Genomic DNA, 12,339 nt, shown 5'->3' on the forward strand with positions numbered 1-12,339 from the left:
GGTCACACTGGAATACTCTGGCATGAAATCGGCCAAACTGTATGGCCTCGTAGGCCGCTACCATTTTCCCCAACAACCGAATGCATTGATGGATCGACACCCTTGTTGGTTTCAATATTTGTTTGACCATTTTCTGGATTTCCAGAGCCTTTTCCACTGGAACAAATAATCTCCGTACTTCTGTGTCCAGAATCATCCCTAAAAAGGACAATCTTGTTGTCTGTTCCAACTGCGACTTTGGAAAATTCATAATCCAACCGTGTTGTTGGAGTATTGACAGGGAGAGTGCGATGTTCTGCACCAACTGTTCCCTGGATCTCGCTTTTATCAGGAAATCATCCAGATAAGGAATTATATTGACTCCTTTTTAACGAAGGAGGCCCATCATCTCTGCCATCACCTTGGTGAATACCCTCGGTGCCATGGAGAGTCCGAATGGCAACGTCTAGAACTGGTAATGGCAATCCTGTACTGCGAATCTCGGATAAGCTTGGTGAGGAGGATAAATCGGAACATACAAGTAAGCATCCTTTATGTCTACTGACACCATGAAGTCCCGCTCCTCCAGACTGGAAATACCTTCCCTCAGGGATTCCATCTTGAACTTGAACCTTTTCAGGTAGAGATTCAGATTTTTCAGGTTTAAAATCGGTCTGACCGAGCCGTCTGGGTTCGGAACTACGAAGAGGCTTAAATAAAAACCTTCTCCTTGCTGTGCCAAGGGTACCAGGACAATGACCTGATCCTGACATAATTTTTGAATTGCCGTTGTTACTGCCTCTCTTCCCGGAAGAGAAGCTGGCAAGATCGATTTGAAAAATCGGCATGGTGGGACGTCTTGAAACTCTAGTTTGTACCCATGGGACACTATTTGTAAGACCCATTGGTCCAGGCCAGATTGAATCCAGATTTGGCTGAAAAGTTTCAGACATGCTCCCACCCGAGCGGACTCCCGCATGGGAGCCTCAGCGTTATGCTGCAGATTTGGCAGAAGCGGGGGTGGTCGGGAGACGCTGTGGATTTCTTTCCTTTTCCCCTTCCCCCTACCTGCAAAAAAGAAAGGGGGAACCTTTTGGCCTTTTTGTATTTGTTGGGCTGAAAGGACTGCATGTGAAAGTGATGTCTTTTTCGCCGGTGTAGGAGCATAAGGCAAGAATGTCGACTTACCTGCGGTAGCCGCCGAGACTAACGCATCCAGCCCATCACCAAACAAGGCCTCACCTTTATACGGGAGAGCCTCCATATTTCTTTTGGAATCTGCATCAGCATTCCACTGGCGAATCCACAACGCCCTCCGAGCCGATACTGCCATGGTATCGGTTCTTGATCCCAAGAGACCAATATATTTAATGGTTTCTAGTACGTACGCAGCAGCGTCTTTGATTTGACCTAACGTTAAGAGTATCTCGTCTCCATCTATTGTGTCAATGTCTAATGACAAGTTTTCTGTCAGTAGATCACCTCACTCGCTTGCAGTCTGTCTGCTCCTTAAGTGAAGCCATTCCAGGCGCAGGGAGAAACACCTTTTCTCTTTTATGACAGGGCCCTGTCTAATATGCGGGGTGACTCCCACCTTTTTTGGAAAAAGGTAAGCTGCCTGATATCCTTTTGGGAATCAGAAATTTCTTTTCAGGTTAAATCAGACCTGAGGTGGAGGGAAAATTACATTACTTCTTTACTAAAGAACACCCTCTCCTTGTGGTAAAAGAGGGGGCTTCGTAACTTCTAACACCTCCTTTATAGCTAAAACATGTTTTGAATGCTTTTTTGCTAACTTAGGACCTATTCCCCTGGAATCACTAGTGTCGACACAAGAATCAGAGTCCGTGTCGGTATCAGTTTGTACTACTTGTGCAAATTTGTATGTGACCAAGAAAGGTCCCTGTGGATGAAAGATCACATCTTCAACAGATTATTTTCATTTTCTGTATGAGATTCAGTCCAACCTCTTACTGATATGATTCACACTATCATGTAACCTTTCACCCAGTCAGGCCTTGGTGTCATATTACACCTCTGTGTCCCTAACATGTCTCCACAGAGTTCTCTGCCACAGACATGTCACACACGTGCAGAACCACACCACAGACACTCCGGGATTTATAGGGGACAGACCCACAGTAAAATCTGTCAGAGGGACACCGGTAGGATTTTGCCAGTTCACAACCCAGCACCAGTAACACAATGTCTGTGAACACAAAATGCCCACTGACATTCAGCACTTTTATAATGTTAATCACACAATTATATAGCACCAAATTCACTGTGGCCCCCTCTGTTTTGCACCCTGATACTTGTTCAGTAGTGGAGGAGGACCAGTGTTGTCTCTGCAGCCTGAGGAGAGAGAGAAAATGGCGCTGAGCAGTGTGCTGGCTGACTGAGGCGGAAGCTCCACTCTTCAATGGTGTGTTTCTACTCTGCTTTTATGAGGTAATTTTTTATCCTGGCGGGGATAGGACTGTGCCTCAGCAACTTATGCCCCTTATTTATGCCAGTTTCCATAAGTTTCATGCTGCCCAGGGCACCCCTCCCCCCCCACCCACGCCCTGCAGTGCCTGTGTATGTGTGGGCAACATGGCGCGCTGCGTTCCCGCCAGCTGCGTGGTACCTTTTTAGCCATCACTTTCTTGATTGAAGATCTGTCTTCTAACACTCACCTGTCTTCTGACTTCTGGCTCTGTGAGGGGGGTGACTGCATGCTGTGGGAGTGAGCATCTACGCACGGCTAGCGTTCAGTTCCCTTCAGGAGCTAATAGTGTCCTGTCAGCCAGAAGCAGAGCCATGAAACTCTTTAGGAAGTTGGTTCCTACTTCTGCCCCCTCAGTCCCACGAAGCAGGGAGTCTGATGCCAGCAGATCTCCTTGAAAATAAAAAACCTAACATAAGTCTTTTCAGAGAAACTCAGTAGAGCTCCTCAGAGTGCATCCAGTCGACCTGGGCACATTTCTAAAACGGAGGTCTGGAGGAGGGGCATAGAGGGAGGAGCCAGTTCACACCCAATGAAAAGTCTTTAGAGTGCCCATGTCTCCTGCGGATCCCATCTATACCCCATGGTCTTGATGTCGTCCCCAGCATCCTCTAGGACGTATGAGAAAAGTTAGTCAAAATCGGTGGTGCTGGGTTCCGGGGAGTTCAGGGGAAATCGCAAAGTGAAAATCGGGCATAGCAAGGATCTCACCATGTGTACACACCATAACAGTGATCGGTCTTTCAGCTATCGGTAGTAGCTGTACCTATTACATTACAACAATCTAGCCTCACAAGGTGCTAGATGGCCAGAATAGCCTCACAAACTTCTAGATGGTTAGTATAATCTACCAACCTATTACATTACTAGTATTGCCTCACAAATCATCAGCTTGCCAGGCATTCTAGACTGTAATCTCCACCAGCTCTTTTTAATTTTCACTTCCGCATTGTAAATGAATGGTACAATTCATTCCTGCAATATTCCATGTAATATTCAGGTCAGGCTGGTGGTAATGACAGAAAATCCATGCGGAAAATTATTTTATTTAAATCTTTATTCACTTTTTTTTTTTTTTTTGTTAAATATACATTTTGCCAACTGGCACTAAAAGCCCAAGTCAGGTTTTCTGCTTATACTAAAGCTAGGCAGGTCACACATGCACATATTCTCTAATGGGCCCTACTCATTTCCCGATGCGCCGCCGAGGTGCCCGACGGCCGATACGGCCGACGAGCGACCCGGCGGCGGGGGGGGCAGTGACGGGGGGAGTGAAGTTTCTTCACTCCCCCCGTCACGCGGCTGCATTGAAGTGCAGGCAAATATGGATGAGATCGTCCATATTGGCCTGCATGCACAGCCGACGGGAGACCAGCGATGAACGAGCGCGGGGACGCGCATCGTTCATCGCTGGAGTCTCCACACTGAAAGATATGAACGAGTTCTCGTTCATTTATGAACGAGATCGTTCATATCTTTCAGAAAATCGGCCAGTGTGTACGGCCTATAAGAATGCCCAGCAAATCTGTAAATTAACTTTTTACATGTCTGAGCCAGTATAGTCTGATAATGTCAAATATTACCTTAAAACATAAAGCTATACACTATTACCGTGGAGCCGCTATGGCCGCTAGACTTATTACACACACTACGGACTAAGTACGCTATTTGCGTACTGAGTACCGTATGGATACGCACTTAGCGTATCCGACGCTATGCCGTGGGCGCGACGCACGAGCGGCACGTACGCACACGGATTCACGCTTCGTACTAAGCACACTGTTAGCTTATCAGTACGGTACTCAGTACGCTATTAGCATATCAGACGCCGTGGGTACAACGTACACGCGGCGCGGACGCACACAGAGTGATATACAGTAAACCTTAAGTAATGAAACAGTGTAAGGGTGTGCTTATACTTTAAACCTTAGCAGTCTAGTACTGCAACGATGTAATATCTGAAAACCTTAACAATGCTTATACACCTTATAGCGATTGAGACGCTAAGAAAGCCCTTTGCAGGAAAGTGAAAACACAACACCGGTTTGTGGTAAACCACTGGGCTCTAACACCGCAGCGGATTATTCAGAGAAAAGGGGTAAACAGATACAGGTTATACACTACAGGCTAACAAGGAAATCTAAACAGAATAATAGAGAATAATGGCTACAGAGAATATACATACGTGGGGAATGGTTCGTAAGCGCGTCCTGGACCAGTCCTCAGCTATCAGGGAGAAAGCCTTCAGAGTCTTGTGTGCTGGCCAGGCAACAGTGGTCTTTTTATACACAACATGCATATACAATACAATGGTCCCTGTAATCTCATTGTTCATTGGACACAGGGATGTGTCCCTACATTACAGCAAAGGTCATAGGTGGATTTGAACAGGTAGGCGATGTCCTTCCCCAACTGTTCTGGTGGGAGGTATCCTCTGGATTCCCGCCGCATGTGTAATTTACAGCAAATACAGTTAATGTTCATAATCTACTTTTGTACATAACTATGCGCAGGAGCAAGCGATCTTTTCCTAGCTAACACCGGAATGTTACCCTAAAAATACTCTACAGCTGGATACCAGACATCACCTACCAACCTTTGTCTGACCCTTCCTATCATGCAAAGACGAATCTCTCTGTCCAGGAACTGTTTAAACTAACATTACTCGCTGACATGATCTAAGGGAACTATATCTACAAAATGCACTATTTGGGTTAAATATGCTACGTTCGAGTCGCACGCTACACGCTCACAAACTCCGCCGTAGATACACATATCATGCGCACGAGTCGCCGGAGCGTCTGTTACGCAACTTGCGGGTATGTGTACGCACGGGGGACCGGGTGCACGAGCAGCGTGCATGTGCATGAGGGGTTAGTACAATGGATATGTATAACAATATTTTTCGACTTTGACAAGTCAAGTGCAATATTTTAATAGCAAATTTCGATAACTTATGTAGTGATTTTAGATCTGATATGCAGTGATAAAGAAAAATCTGCTTTGTCTCTGCAGATTAAAAAGAACAAAAACAAATCTGTAGGGGTTTATATATACATCTATGTGCATCATCCATAACTATATAAAGACATCATTTCATACCACTTCTTCTTGAAGGACTGTGAAGAACAGCAAGCGGCAAAGGGCAATCCTAATGATAGCCCATGGCTGCTTGCTGGGAGGGGGGAGACAGAGCTGCTGTGAAGTCGGCCCAAGCTACTGGGTGACCCTGTCAGGAATGTATCTTGCAGCTGCACCTGGCAGTGCTTGTTGCCAGGGGAGAGAAGGAAAGCCACAGCCAGGGGCGGATTGGCCACTGGGACAGATTCCGCTGCACTGGTCCCCTGTGTCTGGGTTTCACTACTTTTTGTGTGCTTCCTCCCTGTATTGTGCTGGGGATCCGGTCTGAAGATCGACACTGTCTAGGTCGACAATGTTTAGGTCGACAGTCACAGGGTCGACAGGGTTGGAAGGTCGACAGGGTTTCTAGGTCGACATGTGCTAGGTCAACATGTCAAAAGGCCAACATGATTTTTTCACTTTTTTTCATACTTAACGATCCACGTGGACTACGATTGGAATGGTAATCTGTGCCGAACGAAGCGAGGCACCTTGCCTGAAGCATGGCGAGCGGACACTGTGCACTAATTGGGGTTCCTGGTCACTCTACGAAGAAAACGAAACAAAAGAAAAAACCCTCATGTCGACCTAGCACATGTCGACCTAGAAACCCTGTCGACCTTCCAACCCTGTCGACTTAGTGACTGTCGACCTATAGTGGTCGACCTAAACATTGTCGATCTAATGATCCACACCCATTGTGCTGTATGTAGTGTGTGAAAGTGAAAAACACTGAAAGTGGGCATATCAGTCCTTGTATATTTAGACGTACAAATGTACGTAAGGGAAGGGCATTGTAGCAGCATATGCATAAAGTTGCAGGTAAACATTAGCATAACATAAAGCAAAGGAGGCCCCAACTCAGGACCTCTGAGGAGTGACCCCGCCCTGTTGACAGATTCCTCCCCCTCAACAGACTCCGCCCTATTAGGGCTGCTTCCATAAATTTCCTGGGCTGGTGTTCGATCCCACTGTACACTGGCCTTATGCAGACAATGCCAGGGCACCCGAGGGGCTGCCAGGGAGGGCTGGGCACCGCAGCTGCTGGAAGATCAGCTTCCAGCAGCAGACACAGCAGTGTCACAAGTTTGTATCCAATGCGAACGTGTTTGGGAAACCCCATCTTGGCGTGATCAAATCTGATCAGAACATGTTATGCGACAAGTTAAATTGTGCTTGATGGTGTGTTTCTATTTGGATTTCACATTGAATTTTGTCAGGATTTCTCTAGATTTTGGGCCATCTGTTGATTTTCACATTGGGAAGTAACCCAATGTGAACAGATTCCAGGACTATACCCCTAATTGCTAAATGACGAGTATATGGGTGATTGAAAACATTGCAGTCTACAATTGTAGGTGTGTGGTACCAGAGCTTACGCCAGGCATGTCCAAACTGTGGCCCTCCAGCTGTTGAGAAACTACACATCCCAGCATGCCCTGACACATCTTTAACATTCTCTGACAGCAAAACTGTGTCAGGGCATGCTGGGATATGTAGTTTCACAACAGCTGGAGGGCCGCAGTTTGGACATACCTGGCATAGGCTGAATTGACCTGCTGCTGAAATAAAGATGGCCCTATATATTTCACTGTACACAGCATGGATAACACATGAAATATAGTTTTTGTTTTTTTGGTGTTTTTTTTTTTAAAGATTATAATTTTAAAAAGCTTTAAACGGGAAGTGGTCATAACACTGGAAAAATATGTAAAATCTTTTTTTCTAGAACTAAAAACACACAAAAAAGTGAATAATATAGCTAAAGTGTTATGGGCTTGCTTATCAAAAGCCACCTGACCTAGTATCAACATCATCCAAATGACCTAACTTTTCTTCATCTTCGCATCACTTAAATATATTTTGTACCATATAGGTATTCTCGCATGTTATGCAGTGGAATAACTGCGGTGCTGATTTATCTCTGCCACTATGTTTGCTGATAACCCTATTTACTGAACAAACTAAGGGGGTAATTCCAAGTTGATCGCAGCAGGAAATTTTTTAGCAGTTGGGCAAAACCATGTGCACTCCAGGGGAGGCAGATATAACATGTGCAGAAAGAGTTAGATTTGGGTGGGTTATTTTATTTCTGTGCAGGGTAACTACTGTCTGCTTTATTTTTACACTGCAAATTAGATTGCAGATTGAACACACCACACCCAAATCTTACTCTCTCTGCACATGTTATATCTGCCCCCCCTGCAGTGCACATGGTTTTGACCAACTGCTAAAAAATTTCCTGCTGCGATCAACTTGGAATTACCCCCTATAGGCGGTATCCAATTAGCTCAGATGCAATTTCAGCCATTAGAAATGGGCGGATGTCACAATTAATGACCAATGGTCATTATCGTGGTATGCAAATAGAGATTTTTAATGGACGGAATTGGACCAGTGATCGCACAAAAACACATGGGATCAGGGATAAGTAACTGATCCTATGTGTTATCGCAGCTTCACTGGCTGCTTAACTGGGACTATGCTTTGCGTGCATACCCTGACAAGTATCCGTATCAGGGAGAAAAAGGATGCCGGCATCAGGGTTAATAGGACAGGCCTCCAGTGATCCTATTAGTTTACTGCTGCTAATAGGATATCTCCCCCCCCCCCCATATGTCTGAAGCAGGGGAGGAACGATCAGCTGTTCAGCCGGTGCACTGCACTGGTTCCCGCAGCCTGCTGCAGATTAGAGCAGTGCTGATAATGAGTCAGAGCAGTACTGATGAGTCAGACTGACTCATTATAGTACCTGTGGCCAGCCACAGGCCATTATGAGGGAGGCAGCAGTCCGGTTGGAGAAGAGGAGAGGGGCCTCTGGCCTCCTTTCTTACCTCTGGCTCCTCTTCTCCGTGACCCAGTGGCTAAAGTCATCCTAAATAGGGTGGAACTAACTGCGTTCTGTCGGCTGTATTAGGAGCTGGAATACGTTCCGCCTCTGTCATGGCCCTGCGTAATCCTCGCTGGCTGCCAATAAATAGGCTCTTCCTTTCAGGAGTCAGTGCCCACTGTGTCTCCCCCTCCTCCAGTAATGGAAACGAGATGTAGGCTGTCTATTAACACCATTTTTTTTTCCATATTATCCAAATGTATATGAAAATCCTACAAATCTGAACAGTAACAAGACCTCAAACTGTATTTTTAATATAGTTCTCTATATAATGCCTGTCCTCTCATAATGAGAATTAATAAGTTTAAACTTTCTTTGTTCCTTTTTTCAATTATGTTGGTTTTATTTATTTTTTTGCTGAGGGAATTTGTGACTGTCTTGTAAACAGGCTTTTCTAGAGGGAGCAGAGCTGTGAGTCACTGCAGGAAAACTGCTTTCCTCCTGCAACAGCAGCAGATCCCTCTAGTGATTTACAGATCACATAGGGGCAGCTTGTTGTTCAAGACTAGCTAGACCTGTTTTCTACAGCGTGCAAAACTCTGCTCCAGGAAGATAGTCTTTCATCAGATTCTTGATAACGCCTCTATTTGTATTTGCTATGACGTTCATAATATCTCAGGGTTCACTGGACTGTGCTAAAATACATCAACTGACCTCTTAACACCACTTAGCATGACAGGACTGCTCACTTCATGTCAGAAATTCATGGCTGCTTTGTGTGTGGCTATTACTGTATTTCAAGGCATAAAACACAGATTTATCAAGCCTTGGAGAGTGTTAAATAGCATGGTGATAAAGTACCAGCCAATCCGCTCCTAACGGTCATTTTTCAAACACAGCCTGTAACACAGCATGAGCTGGTTGGTTGGTATCTTAGTACACAACGCTGGCCCATGTGTAGCAGCCCATCTGTCCAGTTATTGGTTTAGGACACGAACTATCAAAAGGCTGGAAAAAAAAATTCTTTTGTGTTTTTTTTTTTTTTTTTTTAGGAAAACGGGCATTTTAGCCAGCAAGAGGGCTTGTTTTTGCTTTTGTTGGTGAAGCTAACAAAGTCATTAAAGTCTCTGGCATTAAAAAATAAATATGCTTTATTTACTTTTTATATATACAGGCCCCAGTCTAGCTCACCAGCTCTCTACCGCTTCTATTTCAACCAGTTTTCAAATCTCCAGTTGCCTTGCTCATTCAAGATATACTTATGCAGGAGATTGGAAAACAATGATTCAAGTGGCCTGATGTTTATAGTGATGCTTGTGTTTGTGACAAGTCCCCTTCCTATGTATTAATCAAAATAACGTACTGTAAATCATACAGCATTGCAAAAAATACTTTATTCCAAGAATAAACAATGTTGGTTTTTTTTCTAATGGTATTTATAGAACATGGAGTATTGCCTCAATGTATGATAAATGGGCTCTACAAGAGGCATCAGAAAGGTTTTAGGTTGGAGGGTGCAAGATATAATTTTAGCACCCCTAAATCATTTAAGGTTGCCCCCTCAGGGGTAGCTGCAGTAACAGGCCCAACAGGGGTTAAACATAATTACAGTGACAGTCTGGAGTGTACAAGGTTTGATGGGCATTGTAGTACATCTGGTGCAAACTCGCTGAGAGGACAGTGGGGTGAATGGGCTCCTAGCGGTGGTGGTATGTATAGTGGTGATGGAGTAATGAATGATTGCACAAATGTTTCAGGCTTTCTGCACTGTGGATGCATTGCTGCTTTCTGTGTCACTGTAAGAATAAATCCATTTCTCATGTAATAAACGTAGATCATTAGTTTGTCACTGCTGCAGGTACAGCAGCTTGGTCCCAATGCAAAGTGTTCAAATGAACCCATCTTCCTCTTTCAGGTGGAGCTAATCCATGCAATTAAGGATTTGCGAAGGGTCTATAGGGCACAGGTTCTCAAACTTGGTCCTCAAGACCCCACACAGTGCATCTTTTGCAGCTAACCCAACAGGTGCACAGGTGTATTTATTACTCGCTGATGCATTTTAAAAGGTCCACAGGTGGAGCTAATTATTTCACTTTTGATTCTGTGAGGAGACCTGCAAAACTTGCACTGTGTGACAGGGCTGCCATCAGAAATTGTGGGGCCCGTGACTGACAAAATAGGCAATACAAAAAAAATTCCACAAAGATTCTATATTTTCCTTCTCCTGTTCAGTGGGGGTGTTTACTAGGCCCTGCCTCGAAGGAACAGTCTACTGATGAGGATACCATTGAATAATTGGGAAGACCTCATATATTCTGTGCCAGTGATACCATATGGCTGCTGCCTAAGCACACTAGTCACTGGAGGAAGATGTGAGTGGCGATGTGGGGTTTGTTAAACTAAAAAATGAAAGATATCTCAGACTTCTATCTGTTACACTCTGCTGGCAGCGGTTGTGAGTCTAACCATCTGCGAGTCACCTCACACATGACCTCACTGGTACTGCCAGTGCGAGGTCTCTGCCACATCTGCCCGGGCTGTCAGGCAGTGCTGACGTGTGCTGTTTAAAAGTGTGGGTACCCACACCCTGGCCTGCTCTCTCATACCCTTTAACACTTCATCTTCCTTTGCTGAAGTCTAGGAGCTTTATATTAAAAAAAAAAAAAAAAAAGCCTGTGGTGGTATATCGGCTCAACAAGCATTGGGTTGAGTAGTGTTATTTTGTGCAATCACACAAGACAACTATACCAGTAGAGGGGTCTGCTGGTGTATGGTTAGGAGGTTTGTTTTTTGCACATGTGCTTTGAAGAGGGACTGCATGCTGCCATGAAGGAACTGGGCTGCAGCTTGGGCAGACCCATTGTAATAAAACATGGTGGCCCAATATTCATGGTGGCCCAATATTCCAACTTGGGTCCACAGCATTTTGGACCTTTATGGAAATTGTGACTTGCGGAAATGTGCTCCAATTCCCTTAATCCTCATTCACCCTCTGTGATCTTCCAACCTACTTTAACACTTATGTACACTGTGGACAGTGCTCTTCAAATTACTGTAAGCAAATGTTTTTCTGTGTAAATTCATTCACTTATATTATCTTTTAACTTATTCACTTTGGGTTTGTTTTTGTTTTTTTTGGGGGGGGGGGGTTGTGCTTTGAAAACTCGTTATATGCGTGAAATAATGCAAGTGTGATCTTTATAGCAACACCTTTTTGGTACTGTAAAAAAAAAAAAAATTGTCAATGTGTTATACTTTCGTCATCTAATTGTCTTATGGTTTTTTCTGCTTATTCCCTAGGTACTTGGTCCGGATGGCGATAGCTGTGCTGTGTGTATTGAAAGCTACAAAGCAAATGATGTTGTACGCATTTTAACCTGCAAGTATGTGTTTCTGCTAACATTAAGCACTTTTGCTAAGACCTTGAGTCACATTATTGGTTACAATTAAGGAAATTTATGTGCAGGAAAACTGTAAAGATTCCTACACCGCAACAAATCTCAAGTGCTTCATTTATTTATTTGTTTACTCTAAACCAAAATAGATCTATAATCTGTGTGTGTAATGGACAACACAGATTTTCCTGTGAAGAAGTTAAAAATGTTTCTCTTTTTATACAGTATGATGCTGGATCAAGATAGTTTGGAAAAATTCAATGTCCAAATGCAGGATGCTGAATGATCAAATACATGTACAGACATTTGTGGTATCCATAGTTAGGTCTATATCGGAATATATAATTCTGAACTACACACACTTTTGATTGCTGGCTGTTTAAATCATTATTATAGAATACAGATGTAAACTTTGGCTAGAAGGAAACCAAACAAAAAAAAAAACAACAAACAAATGTATTCTGTGTGTGCAGTCTTCCTAGGTGTGCACATAATAGGATTACTAAACGGGTATCTGTTTGGCTTAA

The 12,339-nt window shown here is 44.0% G+C and overlaps 1 protein-coding gene across 2 annotated transcripts in view; it reads left to right on the forward strand.

Annotated features, from left to right (window-relative positions):
- RNF128 (ring finger protein 128) overlaps window positions 1-12,339 on the forward strand; it is a 372,908-nt gene that overhangs the window by 336,445 nt on the left and 24,124 nt on the right. For both annotated transcript variants that reach the window (XM_063937364.1, XM_063937363.1), the window contains exon 4: window positions 11,718-11,800. In XM_063937364.1, the coding sequence (XP_063793434.1) occupies window positions 11,718-11,800 (83 nt within the window). The remainder of the gene's footprint in view (window positions 1-11,717; window positions 11,801-12,339) is intronic.

This window comes from Pseudophryne corroboree, chromosome 8 (genome assembly GCF_028390025.1).
Source record: "Pseudophryne corroboree isolate aPseCor3 chromosome 8, aPseCor3.hap2, whole genome shotgun sequence".
Lineage (NCBI taxonomy): Eukaryota > Metazoa > Chordata > Amphibia > Anura > Myobatrachidae > Pseudophryne > Pseudophryne corroboree.